At 37.2% G+C, this 22,387-nt stretch overlaps 2 protein-coding genes across 2 annotated transcripts; both read left to right on the forward strand.

The window, feature by feature from the left end:
* The first annotated feature begins 4,923 nt into the window (after nt 1-4,923).
* On the forward strand, nt 4,924-5,862 carry LOC122482768 (olfactory receptor 1052-like). The gene has a single exon (XM_043579065.1). The coding sequence runs from the start codon at nt 4,924-4,926 to the stop codon at nt 5,860-5,862; it is 939 nt and encodes a 312-aa protein (XP_043435000.1).
* Nucleotides 5,863-19,797: 13,935 nt separating this feature from the next.
* On the forward strand, nt 19,798-20,748 carry LOC122482769 (olfactory receptor 1052-like). The gene has a single exon (XM_043579066.1). The coding sequence runs from the start codon at nt 19,810-19,812 to the stop codon at nt 20,746-20,748; it is 939 nt and encodes a 312-aa protein (XP_043435001.1). The 5' UTR covers nt 19,798-19,809.
* Nucleotides 20,749-22,387: the final 1,639 nt, after the last annotated feature.

Below are 22,387 nucleotides of genomic sequence, written 5' to 3' on the forward strand. Positions count from 1 at the left end.
ATTTCTCCATTGACTGTTTTGTTGGATTTTGAACATTTTTTTCCTGTGATTACATGGTAATATCTTCCATTTTGTATCTAAAGACACTCTAATTTTGTTTTATTGGAATCTTCACAACTGCATATAATTTTGTGATATGAATTTGATTTTTGCACAATATTCGGACTGACATGACTTTATTATTTTCTTTATCTGCATATGTTGTAACTAACTTGCTTTTACGTTGAAATAGCTAAGGCATTCTAATTAGCAATACGCTTTAATAAAACCATCCACCACCCTCTCCCAAATGTATAAATAGTGAATATATTATTTGTATGATTGAAGAGAGATGAATATGAAATTATGCAAAAAGCTAATAAAACTATGTGCAACATATGCAAAATCCCCACAGTGTCTCATGTGTCTCCTACCACTTCAGTAGAATGGAATCTAAAAAAAGAATTACAAGGCACAATCCACAGCTCTATGATTCCTATTGAATTATTGCTGAAAAGAAAAGCAAACATTTTAATTTTTTATATTTTTTAATGTTATTTTATTTGATTTTGAGAGAGACGGAGCGTGAGCGGGGGAGGGGCGGAAAGAGTGGGAGACAGTGAATCCGAAGCAGGCTCCAGGCTCTGAACGGTCAGCACATGGTCCGATGTGAGGCTCAAAATAACAAACCGTGAGATCATGACCTGAGCCGGAGTCAGATGCTCTCTGGACTGAGTCACCCAGGCACTCTGAGAAAAGCATACATTTTTATGTAAATAAACCAAAAGGAGAGTGTGCAATTCAATCAATGCTCTGTGTGTGTGTGTATGTGTGTGTGTGTGTGTGTGTGTGTGTGTAAAATCTCATAACAAGTGTAAATGTAAATTAATGTCAATGATTATTAAAGTTTGGAGAGTAAAATGTTATGCGTTTCCTTACATCAATTTCATAATGAACCAATGAGGTAGACAAAACATGTATGAATGTCCCCATTTCACAGGGGGAAAAAAAAAAGTCAGTCTGAGCTCTTTCACCATGAGAACACTTGAACATTTGTCTGAGTCGCATGCTTGTGATTGGAACACTTTTCTTCAGTTCCTGCACTGCGTTTATTCCCTGTATCGTTTATTCATCTTGACCCCAAGATGTTTGAGCGTTTTATGTACTAAAGGGAGTGCATTTTATCAAAGTGAAAGCAGAGACATCTAGTGGGTGGTGATTGAGGAGACTTCAGCCACATGGCATGATTAGCTCTAGTCTTAAGAGACTGGGAAGGACGCTAATGATCCAACCTGTGGACATCTGAGATTCACATCTACACGTGAGCGACAGCTCATGTCCCCCAAAGAAAAGCCACCAAACGTTACAAAAATCTCCGCTCTCAACAATCAGTCTTTGAAGAATCATGAAAACCTGGTCTTCTATACCAGATATTCTGTTTACTCTGGACTTTGCTTTGTTGTGAAAGTGTTTAAGAAGTGGTAACGTAGCTTTATTTAAAACTTTTAATATTTCCTATCTCCTCACCCTAAAAGAATCTGTTACCAGCTCTATGATTTCAGTAATGTTCCCAAATAGACAGAAAACAACGTCCTAACTTGTGGGTTATTTAGATTTCAAATGTTTTCTTCTCATGTTATGAAAAAAGGGCAATGTGTATATAATACCTGCTGCACTTAATGTTTTCACGTATGCATGTGTGTTTACAATATTTAATATGCAGTTGATGCAGTAACTTAAGGCTATTTACACATATTTTTGCAAAGTCTTTAAAATAGAATATCTGAGAATTATAATGTATTTATATCGCAAGGAAAATAATTTCTTTCATCTATATAATAACATTTTGGAACATTTTGAAAACATTTGGAACATTTTGGAAATATTTTAGATGTAATTTTATTTGATGGCTCCAATAATAATATTTTAAGAATTATTTTTCTATTTTCCTTGAGTTTGTCACTGCATCCTGTCTGTGATCAAACCAGGGCATGCACACAGACACTTGATTTTCAGAGCTTAACATTGTTTTCACTGCAGCCAGCTGATACTTCTTCCCACTAGAAATCTAGTGTGCTTCGATAAAATAGTCTTCAAATCAAGGTGTATTGTTTTTAAAGTAGACTAGATAAGCTATAGTTTCAAACTGGCAGGAAATCCATTTTTTTCCTCTTTCCCTACATTTAGGGAAATACATAAAATACACAAAAGGGAAAAGCATGCAAACATTTAGGGAAATACATAAAATACATAAAAGGGAAAATCATGCAAACCCTGCCGTGTTGGTTCCTTTTTATAGTTTCTTACAAATAGGCAAAATATAAGGCAAATTAAGGGCTAAGCTACGGTGGAACCAAGACTTCCTCATTCTGCTATACTCCAGAATGCCATGTTCCCATGATGCTAAACAGCCTTGCAGGAGAAAAATATTGCTGCTCAGAAACATACACAAAGTACGTTTTACCTCTAATTTTTTTTTTTAATATTTGTTCTTGTTTTTGTTTTAGGTTGAGTTTATTTCCAGGTTATTTTTTTTAATTGTTAATGTTTATTTATTTTTGAAGGAGAGAGAAACAGAGCATGAGCAGGGGAGGAGCAGAGAGAGAGGGAGACACAGAATCCGAAGCAGGCTCCAGGCTCTGAGCTGTCAGCACAGAGCCCGACGCAGGGCTCGAACCCATGAACCGCGAGATCATGACTTGAGGGGAAGTTGGGCACTTAACCAACTGAGACACCCAGGCGCCCCTCCAGGTTAAAAATTTGATTTTATACTTTATGATCTGGTTTTATTAACAGAAAAAAAAGTACTGGTAATTTCCACAAATAGTTCCTTCTTTGCCGTGGATACAATTGAACGTGGATTCGCTGTGTTTCTCAGGGCCACTGATTTAAAATACAGATAGGATCGAATTTAAAAAAAAAATTTAACGTTTATTTATTTTTTGAGACAGGGAGAGAACAGAGCATGAACAGGGGAGGGTCAGAGAGAGGGAGACACAGAATCTGAAATAGGGTCCAGGCTCTGAGCTGTCTGCACAGAGCCTGACGCGGGGCTCGAACTCACGGACCATGAGATCATGACCTGAGCTGAAGTCAGCCGCTTAACCGACTGAGCCACCCAGGCTCCCCAATAGGATCTAATTTATAACCTCAGTTGATAAATAATATTATACTTACAGAATGAAGATTTTGCTTTTGATTTAGCAATACCATAAAGATCATATTCCAAGTTTCCCCTTATGCCTACTCTAGTAGACCTCAAATTCCATAGAGCACAATTTTTTTGAGATCTCTAATGCCTTTTTTAAAATGCATGTTTGTTGTTCTAAGACACCGATTTTTGGTAATTTTTTATAGTAATGATACAGAACTAATATACTGCAGAATAGGGTACCTATCATCATTTTTACTCCCTCTTCTTTACCTTTCTTCATGGCACTTATTATTACTGTATATAGTATATAAATAGTTGTTTATTTATTTCTCTAATAAAATGTGAGCTACTTGAAAGCGTGGCATGTTTCTTGCTCACTGCTTCATTTCTAGCAAATTTAACATTTCTTGGCATAAAGTAGTAAGTAAGAATACCTATTGAGTGCATGAAAGTGTATATGAATGAATTAACTTATTAATATTTAACCATAAATATTATTGAATAAGTATAATATGTCAAAAAACAAGTGAAACTCTGTGGCAGTCTACATTTTTGAAAGCAGGCATATCTGATAGGTGTAGTTTTGGTCCCTCACACTCATATCTTGTCTCTATACATTGGGTTTTTGGAGGTTTTGTTTTAATGATGATAAAAAAACAAAGATGTAAAGGTGAAATTATACAAAGATGCAAAAGGGAAGGATTTTCAAATTAAATTGTCCTGCTAGTTTTTGATTGGCCTTAACAATATCAAATGAAGAAAAGGTTGTTCTACCTCTTTCTCTCAATTCAGCTCTTTCGGAGGACATGGTCATTGAACTTGCAAGTGTGGAATCTGGGCAAAAGGTGAGGCAAAATAAAGTTCTGATGTTTGAGATTTGGAAAGGAAAGGGGTTGCCTATTATGAAAGTCAGAATCATGAGTTAACTGGGTATTAAAAAGTAGGAACAGGGGCACCTAGCTGGCTCAGTCTGGAGGCAGCAACTTCAGCTCAGGTCATGATCTCATGGTTCATGAGTTTGAGCCCCACAGTGGGCTCTGTGTTGATGGTGCAGAGCCTTCTTGGGATTCTCTCTGTCTCCCTCTCTCTCAGCCCCTTCCCCCACCTCTCAAAATAGATACATAACCTAAAAAAAAAGTAGGAACAGTTTGGCCAAAAGATAAGGAAATATTTTTTTTAAGTTTTATTTATTTGAGAGAGAGAGAGAGAGAGAGAGAAGAGAGAGAGAGACAGAGAATCCAAAGCAGGCTCCAGGCTCTGAGCTGTCAGCACAGAGCCTGATGCATGGTTCAAATACACAAATCATGAGATCATGAGCGGAGCCAAAGTCAGATGCTTAACCAACTGAGTCATCCCGGTGCCCGAAAAAATAATTTCTATAATGAGGTGCAACAGTGTGTAGCCCATGTAAGCAGAGGACTTGTATATGTCCTAGAATGAGTCAGAGGTTTGATATGAAGCATAGTCGTGTTTGACTATCGGTTCAACCAATTAATAATTTCTTGTCAGAGAGTTTCTCTTTTGTAATATTTATGATGTGGAAACTGAGAAGCAGGGAATAAAATAATCTCCAGTTCCCAAAATTTAAGACACTGTAGATGAATTGTCCGGTACTTATATAGTCCACTGATGAAGTTAATTTCTTTCTTTCAACCAACTATAGGGTAGACATAAATGTTCCAATGCTATTATGGATCCTGGATCATGGAGGAAATTATATACATATATCTTTTTTCATCTGAGTGATATCACCTTGCTCTGCGACTGAAAAGCTGTATGAACCTGAATGCATGGCAGGTTGGAACCAGACAGGGGTGAAGGAATTCTTTCTGGTAGGTTTAACTGAAAACCCTAATTTGCAGATCCCTCTCTTTTTCCTTTTCTCCTTTATTTATTCCATCACTCTGGCAGGTAATTGGGGGATGATTATCTTGATCTGGTTAAATACCCAACTTCATACTCCAATGTACTTTTTCCTTAGCAACCTCTCTTTTTGTGATATCTGCTACTCTACTGTCTTTGCTCCAAAGATGTTGGTCAATTTTCTATCAAAACACAAAGCTAGCACATTTTCTGGTTGTGTTCTACAGAGTTTCTTTTTTGCAGTTTATGTAACCACAGAGGGCATCCTTCTGTCTATGATGGCTTATGACCGCTATGTGGCAATAGCTAATCCCTTGTCGTATACACTCATAATGACCCAAAAGGTTTGTATTCAGATGGTCCTTGCGTCATACTTGGGTGGGCTCATTAATTCGTTGACACACACAATAGGTTTGCTCAAGCTAGATTTCTGTGGTCCTAACATCGTGAATCATTATTTCTGTGACATTCCGCCTCTTCTGAGACTCTCTTGCTCTGATGCCCATAACAATGAGATGCTACTTTTAGTTTTCTCTGGGGTCATTGCAATGTTCACTTTCACTATCATCATGGTCTCTTATACGTGCATCATCATTGCCATCCAGAGAATCCGCTCAGCTGAGGGGAGGCACAAAGCCTTCTCCACTTGCGCCTCTCACCTCACTGTTGTGACCTTATTCTATGGTTCTGTAACCTTTAGTTACATCCAGCCAAGTTCTCAGTATTCCCTGGAACAGGAGAAAGTCTCTGCTGTGTTTTATACATTGGTTATCCCCATGCTGAACCCACTGATTTATAGCTTACGCAATAAGGATGTAAAAGAGGCAGCAAAAAGGTCAATGTGGTGGAAGAGAACCCCCACCTGACACAACCTTGGTGGTGGCTTTGTTGACCTAACATTAAATTGATAGCCTTTCCTGAAAATTGTATTACAGACACAAATGCCAACAAAACTATAATCAAGATAGTCTTATGAAATTGAAGACTAAGTGTTGAGTTTGACATGAGTGTTGAGTGTTGAGAATTAATGGAAAATTACTGGAAAATCACTCTATTTGACCATTCATTGTTTTGTGACTTAACAGTTCTTTTCTCTCAAGAGCTGATACATTTTTTTTTCTGAGAAATTCTGATGCTAAACTGTGAAAGAGCTCAGCATGGATTTAAAAGAGTCTGACACTGGTTCAAATGAAAAGAACATTCCAATACTCCAACAACTGCACTCTTATCTGAGAGGAAGAATGAAATAGTCCCTTGGCTTGATTATCTTGGAATCAGATCTTTTTGGTTGTTGTTGTTGTTCTAAAGTGTTGCCTTTGAAGTAAGGACATATATCTCCACTTCTGTATTTAAGTTACATATTTTAGTGATATCTTAGAAGAGTGGTTATAGAAGAAATGACATACATTAGTTATAGTTTATTCATTCAACACACTTCTGTTGAATCCCTTTACTTGTACCAAGTATGCTGTGAGATCCAAACACAAATAGATTCAGGATACGGAGCAAAAGGTGTTAGAGGAATGGGTAATAGAGGAATATAATAAAAGAGTCTCCAAAGTGTTGTGTGAAGATGAATGCATTACCTAATATTGGATCGCAAACATTTGGAGAGCATGACTATATACTGGATAATATAAAATAATATTATGTCATTCCTATTATAAGCATAAATATAAATATATGTATATACACTCATACTTATGTACATACAGTAAGTAGAAATTGAGAAATAAAACAAATGTAGCAATTGCAGTTAGGATCTACAGGTAAAGAACACAGGAGAGATCATATAAATATTTTTGAAAATCTGTCTTATTCTTGAGTCTGTTCTGCAAATTTGAAATGTTTCAATTTTTTTTATAAAATTAAAACGAAATTTTAATGTTTATTTTGGAGAGACAGAGAGAGACAGAGAGACAAGTAGGGGAGGAGAAGAGAGAGAGAGGGAGACACAGAACCCGAAGCAGGCTCCAGGCTCTGACCTCTGAGCACAGAGCCCGATGAGGGGCTAGAACTCATGAACTGCGAGATCATGACCTGAGCCAAAGTTGCACACTTAACCGACTGAGCCACCCAGGCACCCCTCAATTTTTTTTTAAGTTAGGAAAATATGGGGAAAGTGCTTATAACATGACAGGAGCACTTTTACTTCTGGATGGAGTAGCTTGTGATCGAAACAGCATCTATGCAAAAATGACAAGACAAGCAAGATAAGATAAGACATCATCTCTGGAATAAAGTGAGTCTCTATGGAAGAAAAGAGAGTTGGAGTGGCTTAGGTTTCAGAGAGATGTAAATTTGAAGATGTGAGCTGACTTCCTCTCACTGATTCAGGGCATACTTGGTGATGCACACACGGTTTGCCTGGAGGGTCTACAGAGGGTTCAGAGGACTCGGGAGAGGTTTGGGCAGATATTTGCAGGTTTTACCCACATGGTTGTATATCCTCTCAGGGCATTAGCCATATTCTGGCTCTGAGCAGGCCTGAAGGCCAGGTAAACAAATAAATGAAAGGATGGACATATAGTAGATCAGGTAGATAGATGATAGATAGATGATAGATAGATAGATAGATAGATGATAGATAGATGATAGATGAAAAGGGGTAGATAAATGATTGACAGATGACAGATAGATAATAGATTAGAGAGACAAATAGATGGATAGACATATCTAAATGGAGAATTAATGGAAAACAGAGGAGGAACAGGAACAAGGAGGAACAGGAAAACAGAGGAACATTTGGTGTTGTCCCAAACAAAGTAAATATTGAAGATTGTAGTCTACCTAAAGGAGGGACTCCTGTGCTCTGTGGCTGCTTTTGGAGCCACAGAGAGAACAGTGGCCCTTTAGGCAGGTATGTGGCCTGCAGAGATGACTGGATTACCTGGGAGCTTAAACACACAGCTGTTTTTGGCCTCACAGGAAATTGGATGGGATGGAGGGCGGAGAACGTAAGCAATTGGTTCTGGACCGCAGGGTGGAGTAAAATCTCCCACTTTCCTGCTGTGCTTAGAAGACAGGAAGTCCTGCTAGCACCAAATGTAATACGGGTTTCTTCCCCAAAGCATTGGCCAGATTTTGATCTTGCTGTAAGCCAGGCACAAAGGGCTAGAGTTTTCTTTTTGGAGCACGAGAAGGTTCAGACTTTGCAGATTCGGTTGTAGCTGGAAAGACAGTGACATCTTTCTCAGTGTTTAGGCGTTTGGCTGATAAGTTCCCACCCAAGGTAGAGGTCTGCGTCGAACACAGGGCTGGCAGCCCCCTCAAGGCACTGGCTCCCATTTGAAGATGTACAGGCCCACCTCACTTGATTTTGCTTCACGTTAACTTCACAGCTACTGCGTTGTTTTTGTTTTTTGTTTTTTTTTTTAACAAATTGAAGATTCTTGGCAGCCCTGCATCAAGCAAGACTATTGGTGCCACTTTTCCACCAGAATTTTCTCACTTTGTAACTCTGTGTCACATTTTGGTAATTCTTGGCAATACTCCAAAATTTTCATTGCGTATTTTTTTTAACATTTATTTATTTTTGAGACAGAGAGAGACAGAGCATGAATGGGGGAGGGGCAGAGAGAGAGGGAGACACAGAATCGGAAGCAGGCTCCAGGCTCAGAGCCATCAGCCCAGAGCCCGACGTGGGGCTCGAACTCACGGACCGCGAGATCGTGACCTGAGCTGAAGTCGGACGCTTAACCGACTGAGCCACCCAGGTGCCCCTCATTGCGTATTTGTACATCAATGGTGACCAATGATGGTAACTCTCACTGGAAGCTCAGATGATAGTTAATATTTCGTAGCAATAAAATGTTTTTAAATTAAAGTACCACATTGTGTGTTTTTTTTGATACAGTGTTATTGCACACTTAATAGACTATCACGTAATGTCTATTATGTGACATAATAGCCAAAGAGTCAAGTAAATATTTTCCTTGACTCACTATATTTCAGCATTTTGGAACTGAATCCACAATATCTCCAAGGTATGCCTGTATAGGGCAGGAGGCTAACTTTACACCACCAAAGAGTCAAAACTGATTTTTCTGCAGTATTTAAGGACTAGAAAGAGAGAGGCCCACCTGAACCCTGCAACAGGGACAAACCAGAAGAAAAATGAGTTCTAATTTCAACCCAGTCCAGAACTAGCCCAAATAATAATTGAATTAACTTATTCAGCCTCTCATTCTTTCTGCCTTTTTAGAAAGAGTGAAGCCCTCCCTGGTGGAAAGTAATGTTATCCTCCCTTTCTATGAAAATTTCATTCACATGCAAAGAACCTGAAAGTATTTAAAAAAATTAACATTTATTCATTTTGAAGAGACAGAGCGCGAGCAGGGGAGGGGCCAAGACAGAGGGAGACACAGAATCCGAAGCAGGTTCCAGGCTCTGAGCTGTCAGCACAGAGCCCGATCCAGGGCTCATACTCACGAACCAGGAGATCATGATCTGAGCTGAAGTCAGACGCTCAACCAGCTGAGCCACCAACCGGCCCAAGCCTGAAAGTATTTTTAAAAAAAGAGTAAGAAAGAGCAGGAAAACACAAAATATAAGCAGGGCTACAAAAGAGTTACAAACCTTAATTTTAACTCATATCATACGTGAAGATTGACTTAAGATGGATCATAGAAGTAAACGTGTGAGAGATGAAAACAAAACAAAACACTGAAGCCTCTAGAAATAAACGTAAGTCTGTATCTTTATTACATCAAAATGGGCAAACATTGGTTTTCTTTTTCTTTTTCTTTTTCTTTTTTTTTTTTTGGAGGGGACGGGCAAACATTTCTTAATAAGGATACACAAGTAGTAAAATAAAATGGACAATGGAAGTACAGGTCTTTGTTTTATTTTTTTCTTTCTCCAAAATTGTATTTAAATTCCAGTTACTTAACCTAGAGTGTAATATTAGTTCTGGGTATAGAATTGAGTGATTCATCCCTTACATACAACACCTAGTGAGGTCTTTGTTTTAAATGAAGACTTTTGTCTCTAGAAATACACCATTATGACACTGAAAAGGCAAGCCATACAATATGGAAAAATATTCACAGAATGTGTACTGACAAAAGATTCATCCGGAATATATTAAAAATAATCACCAATCAATAAAAGACATGTAAGACAACTAAATATGGAAAAAAATAGAAAACAAACTTTGTATGAAAGACATCCAAAATGCCAACAAGCGTAGGTAAAAATCTTTAACATCATTGCTCACACATTTCCAACAGATATATGAAAATGGTACAGGCATTTTGGAGAACTGTCTGATGGTAAGCTGAATATATAGCTAACTATGCCCCAGGATTTCCACTTAGATATGAGTGTGTGTGTTCATAAGCATAGAGGAACAAAAATGCTCTCAGCAGTCTTATTCTTATTGTTTATAACTAGAACAATAAAACAGACCATTTTGAGAGAATAAGTTAATAAGTTTTGATATATTCACAAGATGGAGGGATACATAGTGCTTTTTTGAAACAGCTACCAAAACACAATGTCAATGGAGGTCACAAACGTTATGATCAATAAAGGAAAGCAGACACAAAAAGTCCATATGCAAGATTCCATTTGTGTAAGGTTTAACAAATTAATTTATAGTAATACAACTACCGGGGAGCATTCTGTAGTGCTAGAAATATCTGTATCACTATGATTTATATAGTGGTTATGCTCATGGCCATAGACACAAAATTTAAATAAGCTGTATACTTAATATCAGGGCACTTTATAATGTGTGTCTATGTGTATGAATGTGCATATAATTTTTAAATGCTCAGAGGAAAAGACAAAAATGGAATTTCAGTGAATAAAATATGGAAAGCAAAGGGAAGGGTAAGTTTGAGATTTGTGGGTAATTATAAATAGTGATTGAATTTTGACTGTACAACAACAATAATATTTTATTAGGAGGTTTAAAGTAAATAGAATACAAATGCGTGGAAAAGACAATGAAAAATGCAGCGTGTATCAAAGGGGTTTAAACCTTCTAAGGCTCTATCATTATAAGAAAAGTGAAAAGGGAACAGAGCGCAGTATATTTAATATTTCAAATTGTATGATTAAAAATGGAGGGCAACCAATCATACATAGTGAATGCAAAAGTTATAACAATAAAAAACCTGTATTGAGACATCTTAAACACTTAATAGGCATCATATTTCTTTAATATGACATAAAAAGTTCTGACCATTAAGGAGAAAAATAGCAAATTGAACTATATTGATTTTTTTTAAAAAGTATAGAGTAAAACCACAGAGTCAACGAAAATATTTTTCCTACATAAATATGAAATTACAATCAAAATATATAAAGAAATCCAATAAAACCTAGTAGTCAATGTAATAGAAAAAAAAATAAAAGATGGGGGCAGGGAGCAAGGTATGTCACACCATAAATATCGAAAATCTCCCCACTTGCAGTAAAAATGAAAGAAAGTTGTTCAACTTTATTAGTAATTTGGGGAAAGAAAATTAATCACAAAAACATATGACAACAAAAATAATATTTAGTATTAGGAGTACCTGTTTTAGCTTAATTGTTGGAGCCAGTGACTCCTTAACTTGTGGTTGTGAGTTCGAGACCCATGTCGCTTAAAAGAAACAAAAGCAATTGCTTAAAAGAAATAAAATCTTTATTGCTTAAAGAAATAAAATCTTTAAGATAGATTAAAAGGAATAAAATCTTTAAAACAAATAGTGAGTGGGGAGAGGCAAATAAAAATGTTGGTGGGGGTGCCTGGGTGGCTCAGTCAGTAAGCGTCCGACTTCAGCTTGGGTCATGATCTCACGGTTCTTGAGTTCGAGCCCTGCGTCAGGTTCTGTGCCGACAGCTCAGAGCCTGGAGCCTGCTTCGGATTCTGTGTCTCCCTCTCTCTCTGCTCCTCCCCCACTCACACTCTGTCTCTCTCTCAAAAATAAACATTAAAAAAAATTAAAATAAAAAAATAAAAAATAATAAAAAAGGTGAAGAAATGGAGGTGCTATTATTCTTATAAAGCACCGATGGAGACGTTACTCAGAACAACAATCTTGAAAGTTGCCAGTACTTAATAAAGTTGCACATAAAAAATGCAGAGCATCTACACTGTACATATAAAGAGAAGATTTTTTATTGTTTTAGTTTTTAGAGAGGGAGAGAGAGAGAGAGAGCATCAGCAAGGGAGAGGGGCAGAGGGAGAGAAAGAGAATCTTAGTCAGGTCCCATGCTAAGCACAGAACCCAATGTGGGGCTTGATTCCATGACCCTGGGATCATGACCTGAGCCGAAATCAAGAGTTAGATGCTCAATCGAGTCACCTGGGTGCCCCTATAAAGTGTAGTTTTTAACTCAAATTTACAAGACCTATAAAGGAACAGAAAATTGTAATGCATTGAACTCAGGAAGAACAAAAGTCAGTAGGAACTGCATGACCCAGATGTTAGCTTGAGCAGAAAAAGACTTCAAGGTATTATATAAATAATATGTTCAAATAATTAAAGAAAATATATATAAAGAATTAAAAGAAAGTGTTAACAATAAGTATTCATCAAATAGAGTATCTCAATAAAAAGAAAAGGATTAAATACCAAATGAGAATTCTGTAGTTAAAAAATGTAATAACTGAAATGAAAAATCTATTAAAAAGATCCAAAAACAAGTATGAGATGATGAAAGAAAGAATCGGTGAACTTAGAGATAAATCAATGGAAATCATCCCATTTGAAGATCGAACATGAAAAGAATGAAGGAAAATAAACACAGCAGAGATTTGTGTGATACGATTCAGTATAACAATAGACACATAGTGAAGTTTCCAGAGAGGAAGAGAAGAGAAAGAGGTTAAAAAGCAAAACAATAAATAAATAAATAAATACTAAATAAATAAATAAATAAATAAATAAATAAAAACCTGACATAGTATTGGACAAACTGCTTTTGGTAAAAAAATTCTATTGAATATTTTACTGGAGATTCCCATTACATAATGTACAATTCACAAAAATACACAAAAAGAAGCTGCAGGAATAGATGCGCTTTACATTTAAGTAAAAGGTAGAACAATTCAAAAATGAGGCAAAAAATAAGTAAGGAAGGAATAAACAATACAAAATAAAGGAACAATACTAAATGAAAGAACAATAAAAAATAGAACATTACAGGAGCACCTGAGTGGCTCAGTGGGTTGAGCCTCAGACTTTGGCTCAGGTCATGATCTCAAAGTTCTTGTGTTCAAGCCCCTTGGGCTCCGTGCTGACAGCTCAGAGCCTGGAGCCTGCTTTGGACTCTGTGTCTCCCTCTCTCTACCCCTCCCCCGCTTGCACTCTGTCTCTCAGAAATAAACAAACATTAAAAAAATGAAAATAACAAAATAGAATAACACAAAATAAATGAACAATACAAAGAAAATGCTAAAGGCAGGCAAATTAGAAAAGAATAAGTACAATTTTCATTATTCTTGGATGAAATTTAATGTATGTAAAATGTCTTCTTACCAAGTCTTACAAAATCAATATACAAAACTCAACTGTTTTCTGTGTATTACTAGCAAACTGCTCAAATAATTAATAAAATATCTCTATTAACGATAGTACAAAATGTATAAAACTTTTTGGAATAAATCCAACAACAAAAAATCAACTTGATGGTAAAGACAGGAAAACTGTAAAACATTGCTGAGAGGAACGGGACATTTAAATAAATAGATATTCCCTGTGAATGAAGTGAAAGACTTCACTCTTAGATACTTATGGAGGAGAACTGAGTAATCTTGTCCTTTCAAAACTTTTACTCTAGTATTTATAACGGGTTTATTCGAAGTAGCCGAAAATTGCAAACAACCCAAAAGTGCATTAAGGGGTGAGAGGATAAACAAAGTGTGTATATGCATATAATGGAATGTTACCAAACAACAACAACAACAACAACAACAACAACAAATGATTGCTATCACAATGTTTCTCAAAACAGTATTCTGATTGAAAAAAATCTAGACCAAAAAAACCCTGTATTATCCCAACTTTATGAAACTCCGAAAAAGCATATCTCATAAATATATATGGCTGATCAGCAGCTCTTTGGAGCTGGGTTTCAGAAACAGGGGTTTCTTGGAGAGAGAACAAGATACTTTGAGGGTTACAGAAATGTTCTATGTTTTGATTGTGGTAGTAATTGGCCTGGAGTATGCGTTTGTCAAAACTCATTAAATTATACACTTATATCAGCACTCCATCTTGTATCAGAATTATTCCTCCGTAACTTTTCTTGAAGAAAGTTATTTTCTATAACGTTTCAATATGTTGTATTAATTAATATAACTTCTTTTAACTTTTTTAATGCTTATGTATATTTGAGAAAGAGAGAGAAACTGAGTTTGAGAGGGAGACACAGAATGTAAACAGGCTCTGGACTCTGAGCTGTCAGCACAGAGCCCGATGTGGGGCTCGAACCCACGAGCCATGAGATCATGACCTGAGCCAAAATCTGATGCTTAATGGACCGAGCTGCCCAGACGCCCCTAATAAATATACTTCTGAATTATGTTTTTCACAAAAAAAACTTCTTTCATGATCAAAAACCAATAAATATATGCTAAATTCATTTTAAATACTGCTGCTAAATTTTTCTATATGCCAAATTCAATTGCAGCCCTATAAATGGGTTTGATGTCAATACTTTTAAAATGTCAATACATTTAAATAAATAAAAGCATTTAAGTCAATATTTTTAAAAATGTCAGTTTTTATTGTTAATCCATTAGCTCTTAGTTTGGCTATTCATTTAAGGATCTGATAATCGGTATGAGGCCATTTCTAAGAAATAGGTGCATTTAAGGGGCGCCTGGGTGGCGCAGTCGGTTAAGCGTCCGACTTCAGCCAGGTCACGATCTTGAGGTCCGTGAGTTCGAGCCCCGCGTCAGGCTCTGGGCTGATGGCTCAGAGCCTGGAGCCTGTTTCCGATTCTATGTCTCCCTCTCTCTCTGCCCCTCCCCCGTTCATGCTCTGTCTCTCTCTGTCCCCAAAATAAATAAATGTTGAAAAAAAATTTAAAAAAAAAGAAATAGGTGCATTTATGTATGTATTTATTTATTTATTTAAATGTTTACCTGTTTATTTTGAGAGACAGCATGGGCAGAGGAAGGACAGAGAAAGACACAGAATCTGAAGCAGGCTCCAGGCTCTTAGCTGTCAACACAGAGTCTGATGCAGGACTGGAACCCACGAACCACAAGATGATGACCTGAGTCATAGCAAGACCCTTAATTGAGTGAGCCACTCAGGCACCCCAAGAAATAGGTGCTTTTAAAGATAGCATTGCCCTGGGTGCCTGCCTGACTCCACAGTACAACATTTGAGTCTTGATCTCGGGGTCTTGAGTTAGGACCCATATTGGGTGTAGAGATTACTAAAAAAAAAAAAATAGTATTGCATATAATCTCAAGAGGTTTGTAGATCTACAGAAGATAAAGGACCTGATAGCGACTTTCTAAATGCAGGGTTTTTCCCCCAACTGAGTGCCTGTGTCAAGGAACAAAAGACAAACTAGAAGTTGCAACATAACAGTACGTGTGTTTATTTGGGGATTTAGGGATTCCAGTGCAAGAGAGACAGATTCAATCGAAATCACAAGCGTGCTGAGGGGAAACACACGGAGTTAGAGTTTTTAAAGAGGAGAGAGGGAATTTACATAAGTAATTTTGAAGGACATGTGATGGGTGCTGCTGTAGCTACAGTTACGCTAACCTGTATTTGATTGGTGGGTAGGGCTAATGTCAGGCCGAAAGGCCGTTTGTGTCCATTTTAACACAGAACGCATGCGTTGGCTTCTAGCCCCACTTCCTCAATGTCCTCCCAGCTCCATTTTAAACAACCCTCTGAAAAATACTTATTCAGTTTTATTCTCTCCCTTGTCACCTGCAAATACAGAAATCTATCAAGTTTTTTTTTTCCCACATACTTTTTGTCCTTAATCTACCATTTGCTAGGAGAAAAGAGGGTGTTAGTCCGAGAAGCTTAATCTCTTTATACTTCTAGGGGATCAGTTGGTTAAGCCTCCTGCTCTTGATTTCAGCTCAGGTCATGATCTCACCAGTCGTCCTAGGATTGAGCCCTGCATTGGGCTGTGTGCTTGAGATTCTCACTCTTTCTTCCCCTCCCCCATTTGTGTGCATATTCTGTCTTTTTCTCTCTCTCAAAATAAATAAATAAACTTACCTAAAAAAGTCTCCTTATAGGTCTGATATATATTTGTTATATAATTCTTCATATATGGACTGGCAGTAAATTATATGCTTGGAAAAAACCAGAATGCACCAGGTACTTAGAATGTTCTAGGCCTTCTGAAATAATGAGTCTTCTTCTGGCCTAATTCAAATTTAGAATATCACTAATCCCCACTTGTACCAAAGGCTCCATTAGCTTTCAATGAAGGAATTTAGGAAATGTACATTTAGGAAAGAAAAGTTAAATTGCTTTTAGAATCAACAACAAAGGACAATTCTTATTTACAGGATTATAAATAAACAATTTGCGGTTCAATAAATCAAGTTTACAATTCCACACTGTGCGGAAATAGTGTGAAATATTGCCACCAGAAATCTTCATTATTCACTTAAAGATGGAGGCCAAATGCCAAAAGTTTCCATCAGTAGACACATGATAGAATGGAGAAGCAACCATTCAAGCTTTAGGTGGTTGGGTTCATTTCATGGAATCCTGTGAAGTAGTAATTTCAATTTCCTTTGATGTTATCCATAAAATCCAAGAAAACAAAGGAATACATTTTTTTCTTAAACCACATGTTATTCTACTACCTTAAAACCCATCGATGTTGTGTTTTAGTTTCACTTTTGTGTGTGTGTGGGGGGGGGGGATGTGTGTGCGCGCATGCGCCTATATGCTCACGGTAGGCCCAACTAATGTATTCTTCTGAAAAGCTTCTCTTGGTAAAGTACCAAGCAGGCATCACTATCTATTCTATGGCATTGTTTTTCAGAGTTTATATATTCTTTTTTTTTTTAATACCTGTCCCATATTTCCTTTTATTCGCTGTAACATTCAGGTAATTAAATGTCTTCAGGGAGCCATTAAGTTCTTGAGAGTTTCTTTAATCCCTTAAGAGGAACTTTTAATCATGTATTTCTTAAATCCTTTTGATCAGACGATTAACTCCAGAGACTCTATTCCCATTTGAACTGAAGTAAACATATAACTGAATTTGCATCTAAGCCTGTCTTCGGACAGGATGGTTTTCTGACCATCTCGAGCTTGCTCTCACATCATGGAGCCTCTGCGTATGGTTCTCATATATTAAAGGATAAGTTTGAATTTCAATCCTGCTACCTCTAACTACTACCATTTACCAAATTTTTGTATTACTGTAAGTATAAGACGAAACATTTTGTGTGATTGATGGGTTGCTTTGGGGGAAATATAGAGAAATAATCCATTAGAATGAGTGATTATAAGATTCCTAAATAAGTTAAAGTGTTGAATAGTTTTTCTTTAAAAGTGTTTTATTTATTTTTGAGAGAGAGAGTGAGAGACGGAGCCTAAGCAGGGGAGAGACAGAGAGAGGAGGAGACACAGAATCCGAAGCAGGCTTCAGGCTCAGAGCTGTCAGCACAGAGCTCCATGTGGGGCTTGAACTCAGGAACAGTGAGATCATGACCTGAGCCAAAATCAAACACTTAACTGCCTGAGCCACCCAGGTGCTCCTTTTTTTTCTTACACTAGTACGTTAAACTCACATATTTGATTATCTCATATACATACATTTTGCAAATCAGTTAAAATTACAAACAACAAGATGAAGGCACAAAAACGATGTTCCAATTTGAATCTTACAAACACAGTGTGGGAGAAATTTATAATTTGGCCATTTATTCACACCCCTTATCCCACACTTCATTCTCTTTTTCCACGTTAACATAAAAATCACTAGGCAACATCTACTGAAACAATGAAAAACAATGTTTTCAATGTGTATTTATTTTTGAGAGAGTGAGCACCAATGGGGGGAGCAGCAGAGGGAGAGGAACATAGGATCCTAAGTCTGATGAAGGGCTCGAATGCAAAACCTGGAGATAATGACCTCCACTGAAGTCAGTAGCTCAACCAACTGGAGCCACCCAGGTGCCCCCCAAAACCAGCATTTTACAGTGTGAAATACTCTTCTCTAAATCTGTCATAGCCGCGTATAAACATAGGGATTACTCACCTATCATCGCAGATATTCTACATCTTACACAGTTGCCTTGTTTCCTACTATTTTAGTAATTTTGCAATGTTTTTTTTCTGAGTTTGACATCCTGTACCCAAGAAATAGTCTCTCAGTGAAAGGATGATGAAGCCATCATGAGTGTCTCCCTTTATCCTATAGAAGTAAAACTGTATTATTGTGAACTGTTTAAAATATTTATTTTTATATTCTATATAGATGTAGAAAGATAGCTATATTTTTTCAAATAAAATATAGTAATAATCAACAACTGCCCTTTAAGTGGAAAAGACTTTGCATACCTCAGGAAACATGCTGCCACATCCAAAAAAATACTGTAAAAAAGTATCTGTATGTTTTATAGTTTTGCTTTACTTTATAGGTTTACTTAGCTCTTTCTCAAAAAGGTATAAAAATTCTGTTTCTTGAATCTTTTGAGTAAGGTATTTCTTTTTTTTATTTTTATAAAGTTTATTTATTTTTGAGAGAGATGGAGACAGGTGAGAGGGGAGAGGGGCAGAGAGAGACGGAAAGAGAGAACACCAAGCAGGCTCCACGCTGTCAGGATAGAGTCTGATGTGGGGCTCGGACTCACGAAACCATGAGATCATGATCTGAGCCAAAACCAAGAGTCAGATGCTCAACTGACTGAACCACCCAGATGCCCTGTAAGATATTTCTATTTGATATCAAAAGCTAAGTATAAGTTGATTATAAGTTACTGTTCATCAGGTTTTGCGTTCCAGCTCAGAGTATCCATCTCTCCTTTCCAGTGGACATTCTTCTAAGAAGCCAATGCCTTTGGCTATTTTACAAGGATGGCCACAAGTTTTTTTGGATGTTAGGACTTTATCATTCATCACATCCAGCATACAAAAAATGTGGAGCATGAACTAAATGTGAAGGCTTAAGCGGATTTCTTAGTTCAAATGGTATAGTACAGTTAATTCTTATATCTTGTTGTATTTCGCATTAGCTACCATTAAACCCAGAGCGAGAAGTTTATTTTTTTTAAATTTTTTAAAGCTCTATTTATTTATTTTGGGAGAGACAGTGAAAGTCAAGAAGGGGCAGAGAGAGAGAGGGAGACAAAGAATCCCAAGCAGACTCTCCACTGTCAGCATGGAGCCTGACCTGGGGCTCAGACTCATGAAACCATGAGATCATGACCCGAGGTGAAACTGAGAATTGGTTGCTTAATCAACTGAGCCACTCAGGAGCCCCCCAAAGTGAGAAGGTTAAAAGAACTTCAATGAGACCACAGATTAAAGTTCTAACCTTATTTATTACGCTTTATTAACTGGACTTTGCTTTGCATATTTTAGAATAAAATTCACTTTAGTTTTTTTCTTTTCTTCACATAAAAACATAAACACTTGAATGTGTCCTGAAACTAAGACCCTAATGTTTTCTTTTCTCGCTCATGGAATTTCCTTAAAAAATAAACTAATAAACAGTCCTTGAAGAGATTAGAGACCTTCTAGTTAAAACAACAAGAAAAGAAAAATCAACAGCTCAAGTTGCCAGATAGGGATTCCAAATAGGCTTGATGGTGTGGCATGATTATTCTCAATTTATTCCAGTCTTATCATTAACAGGTGCCAAGAAACACACGCATGGCTGATGATAATTTGACATTGGTTACAGAGTTTATCCTTTTGGGACTGACAGACCGTCCTGAACTAAAAGTGGTCCTCTTTACGCCGTTCCTTCTGATCTACACCATATCTTTGGTGGGGAATCTAGGAATGCTCTTTCTAATCCAAATAACTCCCAAACTCCACACACCCATGTATCATTTCCTTAGCTGCCTGTCATTTGTTGATGCCTGTTATTCGTCCGTCTTTGCACCGAAAATGCTGCTCAACTTCTTTGTTGAACGGGAGACAATCTCATTCTCTGCATGCATCGTGCAATATTTTTTCTTTGTGTCACTCCTTACCACTGAGGGCTTCTTGCTGGCGGCAATGGCTTATGACCGTTACGTGGCCATCGTGAACCCTTTACTTTATACAGTGGCGATGACTAAAACAGTTTGCGTTGTCCTGGTCATTGGGTCATGTGTAGGAGGCTTAATCAACTCGTTGACACACACAATTGGCTTGGTGAAATTGTCTTTCTGTGGGCCAAACATCATCAGTCACTTCTTCTGTGACCTTCCCCCACTGTTGAAGCTGTCGTGTTCTGACACGTCCCTGAATGAACTGTTGCTTTTAATCTTTTCTGGAATTATTGCCATCATCACTTTCTTGACTGTGATGATCTCCTACATCTTCATTGTTGCCGCCATCCTGAGGATCCGCTCAGCAGCAGGAAGACAAAAAGCCTTCTCTACCTGTGCTTCGCATCTAACGGCCGTGACTTTATTCTATGGCTCTATAAGCTTTAGTTACATTCAACCAAGTTCCCAATATTCCTTAGAACAAGAGAAGGTGGTGTCTGTGCTTTATACCTTGGTGATTCCTATGTTAAACCCAATGATTTACAGCCTGAGGAATAAGGAAGTAAAGGATGCTGTGAAAAAGGCTATAGAAATGAAATACTTCCCTTGTTAATTTCACACCCTCTGCATCCCAAAATAGCATTCAAAGAGGCACTCTGGATAAGAATGTTTATTCGAATTTGTTAAAGTTTTGAGCCCACAGGAATCCTAGACTTTACTTAATGGGAACCTATGATTTATAGCAGAAGAAAAATGGCTAGAAGAATGTAACATGTTATAAGAGATATGTCTGGCTATTGTGTAAACAAACCTAAAAACCATAGTAAGATCTAGGCTTTTTATTAGTGGACAACTAAAGACACTTTCATTCCTGCATATGGGTAGAAGTGAGTACATACAAATAGATATACAGACACATAAACACACACACACAAATAGATAAATACAAACATAAGATTAATAAGTCATAAAATATATCTTAACTCCATCTTTCTATTAAGCACAGAAATAAGTAATAACTTTCAAAGCAAAAAGTATTGGTACTTGAATTATCCACAAACCTGGCATGTGCATTTTCTCTTCTCTCTTTTTTTTAATGTTTATTTATTTTTGAGTGACAGAGAGAGAAAGAGAGACAGAGCATGAGCAAGGAAAGGGCAGAGAGAGAGGGAGACACAGAATCTGAAGCAAGCTCCAGGCTCGGAGCTGTCTCACAGAGCCTGATGAGGGATTTGAACTCATGGACTGTGAGATCATGACCTGAGCCCGAAGTTGGATGCTTAACCGACTGAGCCACCCAGGAGCCCCCTGGCATGTGCATTTTCTAAAATTAGCTTGGATTATTTATAGCCAGACGTTTTTCAAAACAAATGTAGATACTCAAAAATAGTAAGAAAGAAAACTTGGGGAGACCTGTGGCTCAGTCAGTTAAGCACCTGACTCGATTTTGGTTCAGGTCATGATCTCACAGGTTTGTGAGATCGACCCCCGAGTCGGGCTCCTTGCTGACAGTGCAGTGCCTGCTTGGGATTCTCTTTCTGCCCCTTCCCACTTGATCTCTCTTTTTTTCTCTCTCTCTCTCTCCAAATAAATAAACATTAAAAAAAGAGAGAGAGAACTTGAGTTCTAGATTGCCTGTGCAATTTCACTTGTAGTCGTCACTATGAACTATTTCCCTATCCCCAGCCTTGGTTTCCATTACTACGTATGAATCTGAACAAGAAAAAAAATGCCACTGTTTTACTACTGCCCATTGTGGAAGGGTCACTAATACTCACAGAAAACTTACTCTGAAAGGTTTTACTTCCTGTTTGGAAAGAAGGTTTCCAAGATAACTAGGGAGTCATTAAAAAATCAGACTCATTTCCCTTTTTCCGTTAAGGATTTTCCAAAATCTTCTTTAGATATTAAGAAATTCCCTGAAGGTATTGTATGCAGGGGAACACCTGTGCTGTGTATTCCAGGTAGAGAAAATACATGAAGCCAATTGTTTTCCCTTTGATTCAAATTATTTGTATAAGTGCATAATGATGAAATCAGGCCCATAGATACTGATTGTTCCATAGTGACCTCTTCCCCTAAAATGCTATAAAGTCTTCTATCTGGAAACAAAACAGTATTCTAGAAAATATCTTCATTTACAAATAAACTTATATTTAATTTTTTGAGATTCTTTTAAATACTTAAATAACAAGAGGCATCTAGGCTAATCAGCAAATTAAGACAGTTGAATGCTCTGTAGGTATGAATTC

Source organism: Prionailurus bengalensis, chromosome D1 (genome assembly GCF_016509475.1).
Source record: "Prionailurus bengalensis isolate Pbe53 chromosome D1, Fcat_Pben_1.1_paternal_pri, whole genome shotgun sequence".
NCBI lineage: Eukaryota > Metazoa > Chordata > Mammalia > Carnivora > Felidae > Prionailurus > Prionailurus bengalensis.